General features: G+C 40.3%; 1 protein-coding gene across 2 annotated transcripts; it reads left to right on the top strand.

Annotated features, from left to right (window-relative positions):
- Nucleotides 1–6,378: 6,378 nt before the first annotated feature.
- LOC116317941 lies at nt 6,379–13,969 on the top strand. Of its 2 annotated transcripts, XM_039611647.1 has the most exons (6): nt 6,379–6,485; nt 6,715–6,772; nt 7,090–7,674; nt 7,754–7,870; nt 11,231–11,678; nt 11,784–13,969. In XM_039611647.1, exons 2-6 carry the CDS (start codon nt 6,759–6,761, stop codon nt 12,423–12,425), a joined length of 1,806 nt encoding a protein of 601 aa, XP_039467581.1. In that variant the 5' UTR covers nt 6,379–6,485; nt 6,715–6,758; the 3' UTR covers nt 12,426–13,969. The 2 variants fall into 2 exon arrangements, with proteins under 2 accessions (XP_039467581.1, XP_031592699.1); XM_031736839.2 differs by lacking the exon at nt 6,379–6,485 and having other exon boundaries at nt 6,641–6,772.
- The last annotated feature ends 5,678 nt before the right edge of the window (nt 13,970–19,647 follow it).

Here is a 19,647-nt window from a genome sequence, read left to right as displayed (position 1 = left end):
GCTGCTATTTCTCTTATTATTTATTATGTAATGAAAATTATGATCAATTACAGGAAAAAACTGCCTAATGTTTTGGCATTTTGGCCTGTGCTGTAATGTTAGGCTGTTTTTTCCTGTTGGTCATTGTGTATAATAAATAATAAGAGAAACAGCAGCAAACTGTGTGTATTCTATTTTTATACAATATAAAACAGACAAACCCCTGTTAAGTAAGTTGTTGTGGGTACAAATACCACAATAATTACATAGATTTTTTACAAAAATATTACAAGAGGATTGAAACTATTTACTTACCAAGCGCTATTACCCTTGGTGTGATGGGTAAGGTCATCTCTCTCTCAACAGACATCTTGGTGGAAAAAGCCTTTAAAACACAAAAGGAACTGATTTGAATGATGATACCCAAAATCATTGAAATATTTTTCCTTTGTTTATGTTGACAGTATTGAGAGTGCATGTGTAAAATTTTAAATATAATTACGTCAGCCAAGATGAAGATTGAGTCCTCTTTTTCTTGGAAGTACTTCATCAGAAGAAGGATGGCTGCTGTGGCGATCTGGTTGTGGTTCAGCTTTGCACTGTCGCACTCACGTAGCAGATGTTCAATCTCCTTGTTCCACTGAAGTCTCTGGCTTTGAAAGAAGTTCAAAATTCTCCTTCACCGATCACAATACTGTACCCCAAAGTGTAAAACATGACATTTCCTGCTCCCACTAGGTGGCGCTGTCCCTGATGTCAAATATGGCAGTTGAAATATGTTCAGAGGTGGAGTCTTATCATATGTGTGCTCTTTGGTCCAGGTCGGACCATGTATGACAGAATAAGAGGCAATAAGATTTTCATGGCGAGTCATCGAAATTCGCCGTGGCGCCACGGGCTCACCGTATCCCGAAAACTCAAAAGCTCCGCAATTTAACATGGCCTGGGTGTGTAGTTGGCACTGTCCAAATATGAAGTTTGTATGACCAAATCCCAAGGAGGAGTTCGCGAAAGTACAAGGCATGGAAATGGTAAAATCAGAGCCAAAATGTGACCTTCAATCCAAAATGGCGGACTTCCTGTTGGGTTTGTGTCAATGGGCCCAGTGAGTTTTTTGTTCGTCTTGGCATGATACATACGTGTCCCAGATTTCATACATGTAGCTCAAACCATGTGGTCGTAGGGCTGCATTTTATAAGGCATAGGTGGCGCTCTAGAGCAATTTTCCAATGCACATATGTAAAACTATTAAAATACGAAATTTTTCACCAGACCTGATGAGTGTGCAAAATTTCATGAGTTTTTGAGCATGTTAAAGCCCTCAAAAAGGCAATTCATTTCAATGAAAAATAATAATAATAATAATAATAATTAAAGCTGCAAGCAGCGATATGAGGGCCCTCGCACCCCGGCACGTCGAGCCAAGCCCAACACCTAAAACCAGCGCTTCCGATCTGATGTCACATTGATGGAATTCTTGCATTTAACCACCAGCTAACATTTCATCTCATTCAATCATGATTATAGTCATTCCACTAGGTGGCGCTCTAACCATTACTGACAAATGGTATAACAAACATTTCCGAGCTCGAGTCTCATCACGCTTGCGACTTTTGGGAGAGATTGGACATTGTATTTTTGAGTGACAGCAGATTACTGCTTTTTGGCGAGTGATTGAAACTCCACGTGCCGCCATGACCACCCCGTTTCCCTGAACGTAAAAAGCTTCGCAATTTAACATCACAAAGGTCTTTAGATTCCACACACAGGAGATCGCATCAATCTGATGAAATCCCTTGGAGGAGTTCGTCAAAGAACGATGCTTGAAAAGAGGGGAAAATGTTGCCAAAATTACACATAAATTTTAAAATGGCTGACTTCCTGTTGGATTTGGGATATTGCTCCAAGAGACTTTTTTGTACATCTTGATATCTTCCATACGCTTGCCAGGTTTCAGTCTCATAGATGAAACACAGAGCAGGGGCTGATGTTTTGAAATTTTGTAGGGGGCGCCATGGAGCCATTTTGCGCTATTCAATGAAAATGGTAAAATAACAAGAAAGCGCTCATCACATTGGAGGTATGCGCCAAATTTCAAGACATTTTAAACTTTCCAAGCCCCTCAAAAGCCACTTCAATGGTCATGGTGAACAGCGTTACCACCAGGGTGCGCCGTTCAGTTTAAAGTCACAATGTTCTCACTGAAGCATCACGATGGCCTGATCGTGATATTCACCGCTTTTCAGGTGGCCACAATGAACCTGTGAAAATCAGTACAACAAAATGAAAGGCATGACATTTCCTGCTGCCACTAGGTGGCGCTCCTCGTAATCCTGACAATGGGCACATCAATCTGTTCAGGGCGGGTCTGACATCATGCCTGTAAAGTCTGGTTCTGATCAGACTGGATTTCATTGAGTTACACTAATTTGTTTCTTCATGGCGAGACATCAATGTTAAGCCATGCTGCTGGGGTCACACCTTTCGCGAAAACTCACAGTTTTCACTGTAAGCCAAGACCAACTCCTTAAGGCTTTCCTGGAGAAATTTGAGGCTGCAGATGTCACCGATCACAATACTGTACCCCAAAGTGTAAAACATGACATTTCCTGCTCCCACTAGGTGGCGCTGTCCCTGATGTCAAATATGGCAGTTGAAATATGTTCAGAGGTGGAGTCTTATCATATGTGTGCTCTTTGGTCCAGGTCGGACCATGTATGACAGAATAAGAGGCAATAAGATTTTCATGGCGAGTCATCGAAATTCGCCGTGGCGCCACGGGCTCACCGTATCCCGAAAACTCAAAAGCTCCGCAATTTAACATGGCCCAGGTGTGTAGTTGACACTGACCAAATATGAAGCTTAAATAATCAAACCCCAAGGAGGAGTTCGCAAAAGTTCGAGGCATGGAAATGGCAAAATTAGAGCCAAAATGTCACCTTCACTTGCAAATGGCGGACTTCCTGTTGGGTTTGCGTCAATGGGCCCACTGACTTTTTTGTTCGTCTTGGCATGATACACATGTGTGCCAAATTTCATACATGTAGCTCCAACGATGTGTTCGTAGGGCTGCATTTAACAGCGCATAGGTGGCGCTCTAGAGCCATTTCCAAGTGCTCATGTGTAAAACCATTAAAATACAAAATTTTTCACCAGACCTGGCATGTGTGCAAAATTTCATGAGTTTTCGAGCATGTTAAAGCCCTCAAAAAGGCCCTTGTTTTGCCTGAATAATAATAATAATAATAAGAAGAAGAAGAAACGGAGCAGATACAATAGGGCCTTCGCACTGTCAGTGCTCGGGCCCTAATAATAATAATAATTAAAGCTGCAAGCAGCGATACGAGGGCCCTCGCACCCCAGCACGTCGAGCCAAGCCCAACACCTAAAACCAGCACGTCCGATCTGATGTCACATTGATAGAATTCATGCATTTAACCACCAGCTAACATTTCATCTAGTTCAACCATTGTTATAGTTGTCCCACTAGGTGGCGCTCTAACCATTACTGACAAATGGCATAACAAACATTTCCGAGGTCGAGTCTAATCGCTCCTGCGACCTTTGGGAGAGATTGGACATTGTGTTTTTGAGTGACAGCAGATTACTGCTTTTTGGCGAGTGATTGAAACTCCACGTGCTGCCATGACCATCCCGTTTCCCTGGAAGTAAAAAGCTTCGCAATTTAACATCACAAAGGTCTTTAGATTACACGCGCAGGAGATCGCCTCAATCTGATGAAATCCCTTGGAGGAGTTCGTCAAAGTATGAGGCCTGAAAAGAGGGGAAATTGTCGCCAAAATTACACATTAATTTCAAAATGTCTGACTTCCTGTTGGATTTGGGATATTGCTCCAAGAGACTTTTTTGTACATCTTGATATCTTCCATAAGCTCACCAGGTTTCATACTCATACATAAAACACAGAGCAGGGGCTGTTGATTTGAAATTTTGTAGGGGGCGCTGTGGAGCCATTTTGCGCTATTCAATGAAAATGGTAAAATAACAAGAAAGCGCTCATCACATTGGAGGTTTGCGCCAAATTTCAAGACATTTTAAACTTTCCAAGCCCCTCAAAAGCCACTTCAATGGTCATGGTGAACAGCGTTACCACCAGGGTGCGCCGTTCAGTTTAAAGTCACAATTTTCTCACTGAAGCATCATGAGGGACTGATGGTGATATTCACCGCTTTTCAGGTGGCCACGATGAACCTGTGAAAATCAGTACAACAAAGTGAAAGGCATGACATTTCCTGCTGCCACTAGGTGGCGCTCCTCGTAATCCTGACAATGGGCACATCAATCTGTTCAGGGCGGGTCTGACATCATGCCTGTAAAGTCTGGTTCTGATCAGACTGGATTTCATTGAGTTACACTAATTTGTTTCTTCATGGCGAGACATCAATGTTCGCCATGCTGCTGGGGTCACACCCTTTCGCGAAAACTCACAGTTTTCACTGTAAGCCAAGACCAACTCCTTAAGGCTTTCCTGGAGAAATTTGAGGCTGCAGATGTCACCGATCACAATACTGTACCCCAAAGTGTAAAACATGACATTTCCTGCTCCCACTAGGTGGCGCTGTCCCTGATGTCAAATATGGCAGTTGAAATATGTTCAGAGGTGGAGTCTTATCATATGTGTGCTCTTTGGTCCAGGTCGGACCATGTATGACAGAATAAGAGGCAATAAGATTTTCATGGCGAGTCATCGAAATTCGCCGTGGCGCCACGGGCTCACCGTATCCCGAAAACTCAAAAGCTCCGCAATTTAACATGGCCCAGGTGTGTAGTTGACACTGACCAAATATGAAGCTTAAATAATCAAACCCCAAGGAGGAGTTCGCAAAAGTTCGAGGCATGGAAATGGCAAAATTAGAGCCAAAATGTCACCTTCACTTCCAAATGGCGGACTTCCTGTTGGGTTTAGGACATGGCCATAATAGACTTTTATGTGCGTCTCCGAACGTTAGATATGTGTTCCGAGTTTTATACATGTAGGTCATACCCATCTCGGGGGCTCGCGTTTCTCATTTTTCTAGGTGGCGCTACTGAGCCAATTGTCCCTGGACATGTCTACGGACATTAAAATACGTAAATTTTCACCAGACCTGACGCGTCTGCAAAATTTCATGAGTTTTCGAGCATGTTTAGGCCCTCAAAAGGCCGATTCATTTGCCGAAATAATAATAATAATAATAATAATAATAATAATAATAATAATAATAAGAAGAAGAAACAGAGCAGATACAATAGGGCCTTCGCACTTTTGTGCTCGGGCCCTAATAATAAAAATAAACGGAGCAGATACAATAGGGCCTTCGCACTCTCGGTGCTCGGGCCCTAATAAGAAGAAGAAGAAACGGAGCAGATACAATAGGGCCTTCGCACTCTCGGTGCTCGGGCCCTAATAATAATAATAATAAACAGAGCAGATACAATAGGGCCTTCGCACTCTCAGTGCTCGGGCCCTAATTATGCACAAAATGAATTACTAATGTAAAAAAATGTTTTTTTATTTATATATGTTTATTATATAAATATGCTTTTATTTATTCACTCCACATAAAATTTAAAAAATAAATTATAAAATACAAAAACCAACTATTTAAAATTCTACTTTTAACTATTTACATTTTCAGCTTTTTCCTTTTAAACAAATTTAAAGTGAAACAACACAAAACACTGCAAACTACAACACAATAAAATATAAATTAATATTCAAAACAAAAAGAAGATGCACGTTATCTGTCATATAGGCCTTGGATGGTTTTTTGGGAGAGTGTTTTCCTGCTTGGAATTGCATACATAGGATTCAGTGCATGAATAAACTTTCTGAATCCTTTAACATCCACAACTGAAGATAGTTGGAAATCAAGTGCAATCATTTTTTCCAGGTCTTTATGAATTGAGTTCTGTCTTGCTGGGGTCACAGACTTCTGCAAAAACTGTGGTTTTTGTGTTGGTATACTGCAACATGCTGTAGATGCAGCAGCAGCAGCAGCAACAGTTACAGTAGACACACTGGCACCTTCATTAATATCACACTCAACTGACTGCGTTTTATCTTCCCATTGCACTGATGGGTAGACAGTTCTCAGGTGCCTGTGCAGGTTGTTTGTGGAGCCGGCTCTATATGATATCCTTTTCTTTCAGACTCTACACTCTGCCTTTGTATTGCCAATAAAATTGAAATGGTTCCAGATTTTGCTTCTTTTCTTGGTGTCACTCATTTTCTTTACTATACCTTTCTAATGTGACGATGTTGTCTGTTGTTGTTGACCCTAGCTCTCTTTCTCTCTCTCTCCCAACTGCTCTGTTCCTGTGCACTGTGAGTGTAACTACCGCCCCTCCCCCCTCTGATTGGCAAACATAAGGCTGTGTTTGCGCCCCCCCACTCAGCGCAAACACAAGGCTCACATGCGGCGTGAAGTGAAAAAAGTGAGTGAGAGAGAGAGGGTGAGGGAAAGAAAAAAGACACACGGCTCCCGTTGTTCACTTCAAAGATAGTGAGTATTGTATTATAAGTATTGTATTTGTATATATAATTTGTATATATAATTTGACTACTTCTACATGCCAGCCCCTGAAGTGGGTGTGGTTTAGATACATATTATAAAAATGACAGGAAAAACCATCCAGTCTTACTTGAGAGACATTTCTCCATCAGAACTATTCAATAGGTCTGAGCTTATATAACTGGTCATCATTGTAAAGCTATTTGTTTGTTTTCCACAGAGTAAATAGCTACACCTCAAGAAGAACGTGAGCCAAGTTCCACAATGTCTGTGGCAAGGTAAGGACTGTACTTCTCAGAATAGTGTTTATATTAAATATAATATTACGTGCTGTTTTAAAGGGGAAGGGGAAAGCTAACAATTAAGATGTTAAGCTTAAAAGACAACAAAGTGAAACATATAACATATTGACTTAAAAAAAAGTGATGATAATCTGTCAGTAGTGTTATGTTTACAACTTTTATTTGTTGCTCTAAGTAACTAAAAATGGCAGCCATTCTGCATCAAGAGCTGAGTGTATCATTTTTGTTTAAACCTATTTTATATGTCATAGAACAGTGTGACAGACATTAATCTGCACTTTTTTGTGTTACAGAAAGGAGCTACAGGAGGCCTTGTGCCACTACGCAACAGACACCCTTATCCACATTCACACAGTGAGAGACTTCTGTGAAGAGTTCTCTACATGGTCGCTCTGGAGGGAGACTGAGCTGGACAGAATGATGGACATTAAAGATGGGGTTGACACACTTGACCTCAAAATCAGTCATGTCTTTAATTCAGAGGAAAAATGCAAGGCCTTCCTGAAATTTGTGAATAGCAAAATGAGTGCAGAAAGCAGGCATGCAGAGCTGGAAAAGGAGCTTACTGAAGTGCTGGAGCACATTTTGAGAGGCCTGGAGAATCTCAGCTTATTCCTGGATGCAGTGGAGAAGCTGGCAGTGACATCACTGCACATATTCACAGAGAACCAAGTGTTACACCTGCCTGAAGGGGTCACCCTTGGAGATGTTAAAGATGCCATCATCACTGCACAACAAATCTGCCCTCTGCTGTTGGAGTTTAAAAGAGATAACAACGTCTTCTTCCTTCCTAAACTTCATAATGTGGATGTGCTGAAATATCAGCTGGACCGATACATACAGACCTCTCAGAAAATCTATAAAAATTTTGAGAATAGGTAAAATTTCCATTTTCTTCAGCAAAATGAGCATATTATTTGAAAAACATGTTTATTAAATGTCATGTTTCTTTCACAGCTCCATAAGAGATATTTCACTGGTGACCTTGGATGTTGTGGTGGACCTGAATGTGGATTTGTGTGATGACAACATACAAAGTATGCTTCATCACATATATCATCTTGAAAAAATCAGGTAAGTGAGCACATTAATAGTTTTTAGCACTATAAATAGATGACTATGAGGTGTTATCTGTCACATGTCTTTGAAGTATGGAGTTCATGATACTGTCTTTGCTCATATTTTATATTTGATAATTTTCTATATTTTCATGTTTACCTCATATTTATAAGCTTTACAGAGTGGCTCTATAGTGCAGTGGTTTAGACATGTGCCTAACAAGTAAAAGGTCTCTGGTTTGATCCCAAGGGGAGACAGGAAGGGCATTTAGTGTAAAAACAATCTGCCCAATCCAACATGAGGTAAACACTTATTATTAAGGGAGCGGCTGAAAATGGCCTTTATTTGTAAGACTGATATAAAACATGGTATACGTCAATGTTCTTTACTTATTTGAATACACAGCATGCATGAGCATAAAGAAGTGTATCTACACTTTAATCCCTAATACACTTAAATCACATTCATCCCTGCTTAATCGCAATATAAGAAAAAAGAAGGGCAATTTCAAGAGTAGATCTCAGTTTTTCTACAAGACAAAAAAAATGCTGCTCTACCAAAGAAAGAAATCTGTAAGTACAAGTCTGGCTTAAATTGTAAAAAAGAATATTTTGTGAATAAACAAAAACAAATCTTTATTTTGGCAAAAACAGGAAATCCAAATAATTGAACAAAAGAGAGTTCAAAAAATCCAAAACTAAGCTAAAAACAATGCATACAAGACAAAAGACTTACAAAATAAAGCAGGAAGTAGCTAAACAAGGGAACATCTATCACTATGGATACGGAGACTAAACAGGACACAGGGGAACACAGGGCATTTAAAATATACAGGGCATATAAAATAAACTGAAACAAGGAGCTGAATACAAACAAACTATAATAAAAACTATAATTATGAACAGAAACCAGATAACTAAAACCAAAAAGACCTAAGAACATGAATATAAAGAAACCATTGTCCCGATTCTCCAAAAGTTGATTCTGTTCATCTGGACGTAGCGTTTTGTGGGAGAAACGTTTCGTCACTCATCCAAGTGACTTCTTCAGTCTGAGCTGACTGCAGGTTTCCCCAGTCTTATAAACAGTACATTTGCATAATGACTGAAACCAGCCCACTGAAGGAACAATGGGCTGGGAGGTCAGTTCCTTAATCATAATTATGCAAATTCTCATGACCATTGATCAACAACCACTGACCAAAGACCACTGATCAATGGCCATGAGTACCATTCACAGAGGGTTGGGGAATGGCTGCAATCACAGCATTGTAAAAAGGCTCTGAGTAAATGTGGTTATCCCAGCTGGACTTTTGTCAAAGCTGGAAAGGCACCTAAAGAAAGCTCCAGCCAATCCAGGAGAGAAGGACAACCGCTGCCTAAGAGAAAACCCGTAGTGATCCCGTATGTGTCAGGAGTATCGGAGCAGTTGAGACGCATTTTTTCTAAACACCGGGTCTCTGTGGCTTTTAAACCCCAAAACACGCTGTGCCAAAAATTGGTCCACCCCAAGGATCGGGTCCCCCGACACAGAGTAACATAGTGTATGCTGTTAAGTGCCAGGAGGATTGCCAGGATTTATACATCGGGGAAACCAAACAACCTCTGGCGAAGCGGATGGCACAACACAGAAGAGCTACCTCGTCAGGCCAGGACTCTGCAGTCTATTTACACCTACAGGCTAGTGGACACTCTTTCAATGATGAGGATGTACACATCCTGGACAGGGAGGAACACTGGTTTGAGTGCGGAGTCAAGGAGGCCATTTACGTGAAAAGGGAAAGACCATCTCTGAATCGAGGAGGGAGCCTAAGGGTACATCTTTCGCCATCTTACAATGCTGTGATTGCAGCCATTCCCCAACTCTCTGTGAATGGTACTCATGGCCATTGATCAGTGGTCTTTGATCAGTGGTCTTTGGTCAGTGGTTGTTGATCAATGGTCATGAGAATTTGCATAATTATGATTAAGGAACTGACCTCCCAGCCCATTGTTCCTTCAGTGGGCTGGTTTCAGTCATTATGCAAATGTACTGTTTATAAGATTGGGGAAACCTGCAGTCAGCTGAGACTGAAGAAGTCACTTGGATGAGTGACGAAACGTTTCTCCCACAAAACGCTACGTCCAGATGAACAGAATCAACTTTTGGAGATTTACTTACCTGGATGATTGAGAATGCATCAGGGCCATTGTCCTGATTCTTTTGTGATGGGCTGAGAATAAACAACCAATACTCAGAACAGGTCCAGTCAAAAAAATTATTTATTAGGCACAAAAAACGCATATGCGGGAGATGTACACGATACCACCCTCAGCGTAGTCCGGTAGATCTCGGAGAGGAAGCACGTCAATATACAGTTTTATATGTCAGGGTTCATGCCCCTTCATGCGTAAGCAGATAAGATAACATGCATCATTGACAGTTAGCGACAGTTTGCTACACCACCTTTTTTGGTAATCTTCTGCAACACTTGAAAGGCTGTTTCAACGACCTTCTACCCCAGGCGTTTCCTTTTTTTCGTTATGAGGCCTCTGCCGGTAAATGACACATCTTGAGTACATCCTGTTCATAACTTCTCATCATGCAGGCACGTATGCAGTTACAAGCAAACTCTACTTTTAAGGCCTTCTAGTCTAAGCCTTCTACTTCTATATGATTACTATAACATTTATTAATAGGACTGCAGCAGGTGTATTTTCCCACACTTCCCCCTTTTGATCTTTTTTCCCCAAAGATCACCATACTCCTATTGCTCCCACTCCTCTGCCAGCACGGTGGTTGCCCCAGGCATCATGGCCACGGGGCCTTCTGGTCCCGCGTCCACGGCCCTTGCTATCACTCTCTCCGACAGCCTTCTGATGCAGGGCACACAGCAACACCCGCACGTGACGAGGACAGCTATAAAAACAGACAAAGACATCATAATAGACATAATAAACCCCTTCTATTGCCCAAACACGGATGTCATCCAGTTCTCCAGCGGATTGTCAATTCCCGAGTGTTCATGCATGGTGTTAGACAGAGTTTTCAACCCCTCCAGAGCTCGAGTTACAGAGCCATCTGTAAGATGAACAAAACTCAAAACTGCATAAACAACAATAAATGATTTGGTAAGGCTCTAAATGCAAAACCCAGTTTTCAAAATGCATTTAAATTATATTAAAAAATAGTTTTATCTTTGGTCAGAACCTGAAAACCTGACATAAGAGTAACTGATTCATTAAACGGATTTAGGATGTTGAGAATTTTCATTGAATGGAAGTTAGTGTTTCAGCAATTCAGACAAACTGTAATATGCTTCTTGCAGTACAATTGACCTGTTATACATGACCTTGACTTGTTCTCATAGTGTTACTTTAATTTTCTCTACATCAGGATGGATCCAAACTTCAGACTAATGTTCTTGTTCAAGGAAAGTTCCTGTCTGGATTTCATTGGCAAGTTTGACGAGCAACAGCCCAGGATGTTGGAGTTTCTAAATGAGCTGGAGCAATGTGCTCTTAAGTTAGATAAGCTGAGTAAGGGGGTAAAGATCTCTAGTGTGGCAGGCAGCTCAGTGGGGGCAGTTGGGAGTGTCCTGTCCATTGTTGGTTTGGCATTAATTCCTGTAACAGCAGGAGTGTCTTTTGGTCTGACAATGGCCGGTGTCGGGCTAGGACTCACCAGCGCACTCAACAGTGCTGTGACCACTGGAGCTGAGATTGGAGTCAACCAGAAACATCAAACAAAAGCTGGTGAAGTATTCCAGAAATTCACAGAGGATGTGAAGGGCCTACAGGCATTTTTGCAGGATGAGACCAATCAGCATATTTGTCAAGCAGAAGTAAGTAATACAGATGAAGCAAGATGTCTGATAAAGTTTATTCTGTTTGAAATGCTACTTTTGATGTAATTACTGATGCTATCTTTCTTAACTGATTCTTTTAAGGTCTGCCAAAGTGAAGACCTTACCACAAATACTGATACACTGGTGGCTCAGGAAGCGCAAACAATACGTAATGTACCCAGAGTGGCCTCAGACATCCCAGAGATTAGTGAAGCAGCAATCAAAGGTTCTCTTGCTGCCTCTAGGTCAGCCAGGGCTGGTTTCATTGCGGTCAATGCACTCTTCCTTGGCATGGATATCTTCTTTATCTGCAAAGACAGCGTTAGTCTAGCTAAAGGCATTGAGAGTAAAGTCTCACAGTTAATAAGAGCCAGAGCTACACTTTGGAGCTCAGAGATGAACTCATGGCAGAAAATACATGACTCTCTGAAGAAAGGCCTGCTGACATCAGAAAGAAATAAAAAGATCTTGGAGGCATCATTTTACCCAGAGATGAAGAAACAGAGAATAAGTGAAATAGAAGCCCATTCATCTATCCATTACAATAACCATGTAATCAGTTCGGTTATTCAATATAATTCCTTTTCAGTTCAGAGGTTCTGGAACCTATCCCCACCCTGGACAGGTGGCCAGCCTATTGCAGAGCTCAAGATTGAACAATTGTTTCTAATTGTTACAGTTTTAGTTGTTTTTTTGTGGTTTATTTTGAAGGTGTGTGATGCTGCTTTCTTTTACCTGATGTAGGTATTGCATTTCTTTTCATGGAGTCCGTGAGTTAGGTGCTGCAGATCAGGAATTTAGGTACTTAAACTGGAATACAGAGATTGACTTTTAGCATGACTCCATGAACCAGTCTGCCAAAAAAACTGAGACATCCCTGAGAGTCTAATAAAACATAGACTTGTATTATAGAGCACAGTCAGTACATAGGCAGTTAAATGTGTAGTTGACTGAACCTGTGTATTTTTTATTGCTATTAAGAAAACAGATTGATTAATAGGCCATCCATAAAGAAACAGAACTACATCAGTACATTTTTTCATTTTGTTTGATTTTTAAAAACTGGATCTATTTTTCGAAAGCTATGATGTCCATCCAATATCATCTTTACAATGTATTTGTAAATGTTTAATTTTAGAATGAAATTTCACTATTTATATGTGCTTCACTAAGTTATGTTTTCATGTTGTCAGCAATGGTAGTGAATAAAACTTACCACAAGCTTACTGCAAGAGAAGCGTAACCTCTCTAAATCAGATTTGTGATCATTCTGAGCTATTTCATATTTTATTTAGGCTTTTGTCATGTAGATTTGCATGTACCTGTATACTGCCACCTGTATAACCTATATATGTAACCTTTGTGTCCACGGCGGTGGGATTCAGTCTGACGATCCGAACCACCAGTGAGACGTCTGAGGGTGAGAAACACTATTTTGGTATATAAAACCGCCGCAAAGGTTTAAAGTGACAAATAAAATAGGTTAGGTTCGCCGAAAGGAACCGAATTAGACTTAGGTTAGAAGTAGCCGCAATTACTTTGTGACAAATTAAAATAGGCTGGGTTTGCTGAAAGGAACCGAATTAGACTGGGTTTAGAGGTAGCCGAAATTACTTCATGACAAATTGTAAAAGCGCGCAAATGTTTATGTGTGTATGTGTCCGGAAGTAAGTTGATTTTTGTGGAGATACAGAAATTATTTTTACTGCAATAATATAACCTCCATTATTAACATTGTCTTAATAATATAACTTACAGGATTGATATTGTATTAAAGAAGTTTGCCATCATATTAACCTTTTTCATTACAGGTGTAGGTATGATCATTTTATACACATTGCATATTTGTGCTCATTCAGAGTTGATGTTCAGTCTATTAAAGGTCTCAAGCTTTGTGAAGCGCTATGTCTTCACAATCCATTGTGTGGGTGACTTAGAACATAGAAGGCCGCATACACGCTTACAAACACATATAACCTAGAAACCTGCCAGGCCAAAGGCCTGGAATTCATTTAGCTTCTAACTGCATTTTAGTCTACTTGGTAACAGATGACAAGAGATTAGTTAAGAAAAGCACCAGCCTTCAGGGACCAGGTAGGCTTGAAATTTATTGCCATGTATGGAAAGTGTTATAGAAAACGGAACTTTTGTGTCTCTTTTTAGACATTTAACCTCCTAGGACCTGGCGTCCACATATGTGGACATCACATTTTGGGTTGTCTAGACCAAAATACTACATTTTGTTCTACAAGGGCCTGATATCCAATTACTAGGACATTATACTGCCACTGTTCTATCGAAATTTAAAGTAAATGTCCTCATATGTGGATGTCATTTTTCTCAGAAACAAAAATCAGGTTAAAAAAAACAACAACATAATTCTTTGTTTTTACATTCACCAGGTCCCAATCAGCCCAGATAGCAAAGAGAAATTAAAAATGCATGGCGTGGAAGAGTTCGGGTCTTAGGAGGTTAAGATGTACCTTTGACTGTAATCGATATATTTGTCCTGTAATTGACGCACGAAGGGGCGTAAAACCCTGGTGCTATAAAATCATCCTCAAGTGTATTCTTAGGGGAGACGTTTTGCTGATGTGATGCTGTATACTTCTCCTGCATGTGTTTTAATAAATTCATTGTCTGATTGCACTCTCCTGAGCCTCTGTTGGTGTGTTTAGTTGCTCAACATTTTTCGAATTCGGGACATTTTACAGCACAATACGCTGCTGAACTACTTCCATTTGTTTTCTTTGCTTGAGGCTCACGTACTGGTGACAAAGGAGAACGGTTGAGTTTCATCTCATAAAACTGATACCGCTTCACTTTTAGAGTGAAGTCGAAGGGCGTATCAGCAAACCACTCCAGAGTCAGGCGTGCCAGTGACGGCCCAGCAAAATCTTTGAAAATGGAGAATAAACAAGCAAAATTAACACCTGATGAGGAATGGTTAGAAAAACAACAAGCCGGAGCTGGAATAATCCAAAAGAAAGGGAGAGGAATGCATAGGGGAAGAGCAAGAGGTAGAGGCAGGCCTAGACACACACCAAACAGTGGCTTTAGCACTACATGCTGGACGTGTGGAAAAGAGGGACATTTTGCACGTGACTGTAAGACACAGAGAACGCCCGACACAGAATGACTAGCTGCAACCACTGTGGCTGCCACCACCCAGACAGATGAAAGGGAGAGACAGACAAAAAAAGTAAAAGCATTAACAAACAAAGAAGACAGTGACTCAGAACAGGATAGCAGCTCCGATGAAGAGAGCAGTTCAGACCAGGAAGAACATAATAATCCCTCACCAAGTGAAAAATTAGAGATCAAAGTAGAGATCACAGAAACTGGATTGTATTATCAGCCGACTGAAGCTGGAAACAGACCTGACTGAATAAATATAAATACAAGAGGTATAAAGTAAAATAAACAAAAGGCTAAATTAACACTAGATTTACTATCCTGCGCAAATTTGCGTAACTTCCCTAAACCCAACACCCCCTAGAATTACTGGATTTTTTATTTTCTGGTGCAAGTCCCGAGGTGTTAAGCACCCCTGCTGAGATTTTCACAGGTCGTCAGCTTGTTTCTCCTACAGCTTTTGTTGTGCATACCACCCGTTGTCCTTGAGGCCTGGCACATTTGCATTTGCTCACTCAGAGTTGCTCAGATCCAAGGCAGGCCAAACCTCTGTGTTACAACTTTCAGAAATGCCTGGTAGAAATGCTTCAACTTACTCATGAGATTTTGACCACATTTTTTGCGGAAGTCACAACTATACTGAATGCACGACTGTTGTTGCCAGCTGCAAGAAATGCTTGGTAGGGAACAGCTGTTCCCTACCAAGGTTCGTTTCAAAGTTTGAAACACTTTGAAATAAAACAGACTTGTGTACCCATATATTGTGAATGTCTGTCTTTTGTATGTAGGTTGTAAGACAGAGGTTTGGCCTGCCTTGGATCTAAGTAAACAAATGCCAATGTTGCACAAACACACACACACAGCAAATCTGCATTTATTTGTCCCACAAGTGGAAAATCTGCATTGTCATTGCAAAAAAGTGGACAGAGCAAGGTATAGAAAGTGCACTATACAAACATTTTATATATATATATATATATATATATATATATATGTGTGTGTGTGTGTGTGTGTGTGTGTGTGTGTGTGTGTGTGTGTGTGTGTATGTATATATGATATAGATGTGTCTGTGTGTATAACTAGATTTTATGCATATTATATAAGGTGTGGCTATATAAATATATAAATATATGTACAACTCTGTGTATATATGTTTATGGACAGGCATGCAGGCAGGTAAGGAAGGAAAGTAGCCTTGCAGGGAAGGAAAAACTTGAATCTCTCATGGTTAGGGGTTGGGGGAGGGTGTGTTTGCACAACAAAAGCAGGAGAACAATGGAGCTGAAGACCTGTGAAAATCTCAGCGGGGTGCCAAGAGGTGTTAAGGTCGGGGGGAATTTACGCAAATTTGCGCAGGCCAGTAAATCTAGTAGTAGGGACTTGCACCAGGGAAAAAAGGCTCAGTAATTCTAGTGTTAAATTAGAGCTTATCTGTAATGTATTCAAACTGATAATAGGAAGGATAACAACCTGTAAACTGGTATTAACAATGAAACATAGTTGGGATGAAGACCATGCCCAGAATGAATAGAATGAAAGAAATTACATAATTCACAGAAACACATATTAAATGAAATCGAGAGATGCATAAAGTATATTAAGGTTGTGTCATTGTTCAGCCAAGGAAAGTGTGTGAAAAGGAAAATGTCTCCAGCTTGGGAAAGGGTGAAACTGCAGATCACCCGCAGCCCTTGGTGGATACAAAATATGGTTGCCCAAATTCAGTACAATGACATATGAGATGAAGAAAATAAAGAAAATATCTAAACTAATTAAGTGCATAGAGGCACTTGACCTGCTTGAAAACCTGTCATCCTAGATGAGACATTGCTGAGATGTAGAGCACACCTATACTAATAACTAATAAGCTAAATCCTGTATACAATAGCTAAAGCTACAAAATTGAGAAGCTGAATTAAATATGTGGTCACTGCTAAGCTGATGAGCAAGTAACACGTTTTTTAGAGCAGGAGCTGCATGCTATTAAAGCTCAAACATGCAGCTGTCTGTGAGCTCAGTTTTTTTTCCCCTCATACATCTGATTTCTTTTTTTGGCAGCAGCCTTTTTTGCGTCCTGACTCATGTGTGTAAAGCGTTCATGCCATCAGCAACTTGTTTTTTTGTTGGGTTGAAAAATAAATAAATTTGTAATCATACTTGTGGATCACAGTGGCACATAATGATTAGGCACATGATTTACTAATGCAGATGAAGTTTATTCTAAAGTTCAAGGAGAACAAAAAAGAACAACTACAATTTCATTTTCTGTTTTTGAGAAAGGAGAATTTAAAAATAAATAAAACAAACAAAGACAGGAGATGTGTTGCTTAAGTGGTGAAGAAAGCTAATACTGGAAAATACCGTCTAGTGCATGATCTGCGAGCAATAAATGAAATCACTGAAATGATGTCACCAGTAGTAGCAAATCTCCACACTATACTGAGACGGGAAGTCACATACTTAGGGCACACCCTCTCAGGTGAAGGCAGAAAGTTACTAAACAAAAGAAAAGAAGCCATACAAAATGCGCCACAGCCACAAACTATGCATTCACATTCTTTCTAACTCTCAGTGAGCCTGAGTTATGACCTTGGCTCCCTGTTTTTCTGCTTCCAACAAAGGTGGGGGTGAAGCTCCCGTGGAATGTGCTCTGTTCTCTCTACTATCAGAAAAGCAAGGCCCTGACTCTCTGCACACAATATTCTCTTCATAACTCAGCAGTATGAAATGTCATGCAGTATAGGATAATACAAACCTATCTAATAAATCTAATGATTTTCACATTCTTTTAACTCAGAAGTATGATGTGGCCTACAGCAGTATCATGATTCACTATAATGTAACATATAACTGCATAATAATCTCACAACTGCTACAAGCACATTTGCCTTTCTTAACACACGCGAGAGAAAGGCAGCTGTTAAGAAAATGCCCTTTTTGGGTGAGACAGGCCCATAGGCCCTGCATGCAAGCGTACTAACACACATACATGCAATGAAGAACAGCTTACATTATAGCACACACTATACATGCGCCTATATCTCTTGTTGGTGTTAAAGCATGGAAAACTTAACAGAGTTTTTGTTATCAAATGCTGAATTTATCCACTGCTGACATTTAACTCTCCAGCTTGCAGGACAATAGGTGAAACGTTTGTGAAAACAGAGAAAAAAAAAATAAAGACAGAGAGCGAGTCTGGTATAACCAAGCAGTAATCAGACAATAAATTTAGTTGGCAATACAATAAATTGTGAGATGCTTTCTGCTTGATTGATGCAGCACAAGTAATTTACTGTGTGAAGGAAATTCTCTTTTATGATAATATTTTGAATGTGCATTTCTGTTGACCTTATGAGCTGATATGCAAATTAGTTGATTGATACTAGACTTGGAAAACTGACTGGATTATAAAATAAGTGAATAAGATGTAACAGAGCGTTGAAATTAGTTTCTTATTTCTAGTGTGTGGAGGAAGGTTTTATCATGGCACACATCTGTTTACATGGGAGGAAACTCCTTATGTGATACGACATTTAGCAATTTGCAAATGTGCAGCACAACAGAAGGATGACTCTGAAATTACAAAGGGAAACAATTTTGCTGACAAAGCTGCAAAAGCAGCAGCCATAGCAACCACAGTCTTATTAACAACTCATGAAAACCACACCATTCCACTATCTGTACTGCAGGACGAACAAAAAGCAGCACCACCAAAAGAACAAAAACAATGGCTGAAACACGGAGCAGTACTAGACACTGATGACATAATGAAAATAGCAGGAAAACCCATTCTTCCCAAATCATTACACAAAACAGCCGCTCTAGTGAGCCATGGTTTGAGCCATGTCTCAACAGGAGGGATGGTCTGAGGGATGGTCTTTATCATAAACCGACAATTCTACACTATAAATTTTTAAACTTCAGCAAAAGAATACGTGACAACATGTATGACCTGCCAAAAACACAATACCCAAGGTAACTTAAGACCAAAAAGAGGACATTATCCTACACCACGTCACCCATTTCATACAATTCACATGGACTTCATTGAATTGAATGAGTCTCAGGGCTCAAAATACACTCTGGTAATTATAGATGTTTTCTCGAAGTGGCCAGAAATCTACCCAGCGAAAAAAGCAGACGCAATCTCAGTTGCAAAGTGCCTATGCAACCATTTCATTCCAACATATGGTATTCCTACTCTGATAAGATCAGATAATGGAACCCATTTTGTAAATGACGTGATCAGCAAAGTATCTGAAGCACTAGGTTTCAGTATAAAACACCATTGTGCCTACCATCCACAGAGTGCAGGACTAATAGAGAGAACAAATAGCACTATAAAACAAAGGCTCAGGAAAACAATGGAAGAAACTGGCAGACCATGGCCAGAATTTGTAGGCCTAGTCAAAATGTGGATGAGAATAACACAAGGAAATAACAAACTGTCCCCATTTGAAATTATACATGGGCGGCCTTTTCCACTGCCAGTTATTAGTGAGCCACTAGATAAATCAATCCGTGAAACCACTCTGGCAGATTGGATGACTCAATTGTTGACAAACAGAGAAGTTGTTTTGAACAATAAACTGCCGCAAGACTCTTCTTCACCTATTTCTTGCAGGTTGAGGCCAGGTGATTGGATCCTTGTCCGAGTACTCCAACGGAAAAATTGGAGCTCGCCACGGTGGGAGGGTCCATACCAAGTGCTTCTGACCACTCCAACTGCCTGCAAAATAGCGGAGAGACCCTCCTGGATACATCAGAGCCACTGCAAAAAGATTGAGGCCCCAGGAAACCCTGACACCCCGGAGGAAGCATATTAGGGAAA

Source organism: Oreochromis aureus, linkage group 4 (genome assembly GCF_013358895.1).
Source record: "Oreochromis aureus strain Israel breed Guangdong linkage group 4, ZZ_aureus, whole genome shotgun sequence".
NCBI classification, from domain to species: domain Eukaryota; kingdom Metazoa; phylum Chordata; class Actinopteri; order Cichliformes; family Cichlidae; genus Oreochromis; species Oreochromis aureus.
This window is presented reverse-complemented; position numbering and strand designations above follow the sequence as displayed.

Bases quoted from the DNA above. Each gene is read 5' to 3' on its own strand.
- LOC116317941 (XM_039611647.1), top strand. The intron at 7,675-7,753 runs GTAAAATTTCCA...TTTCTTTCACAG, and splicing joins TATAAAAATTTTGAGAATAG to CTCCATAAGAGATATTTCAC. The intron at 7,871-11,230 runs GTAAGTGAGCAC...TCTCTACATCAG, and splicing joins TATCATCTTGAAAAAATCAG to GATGGATCCAAACTTCAGAC.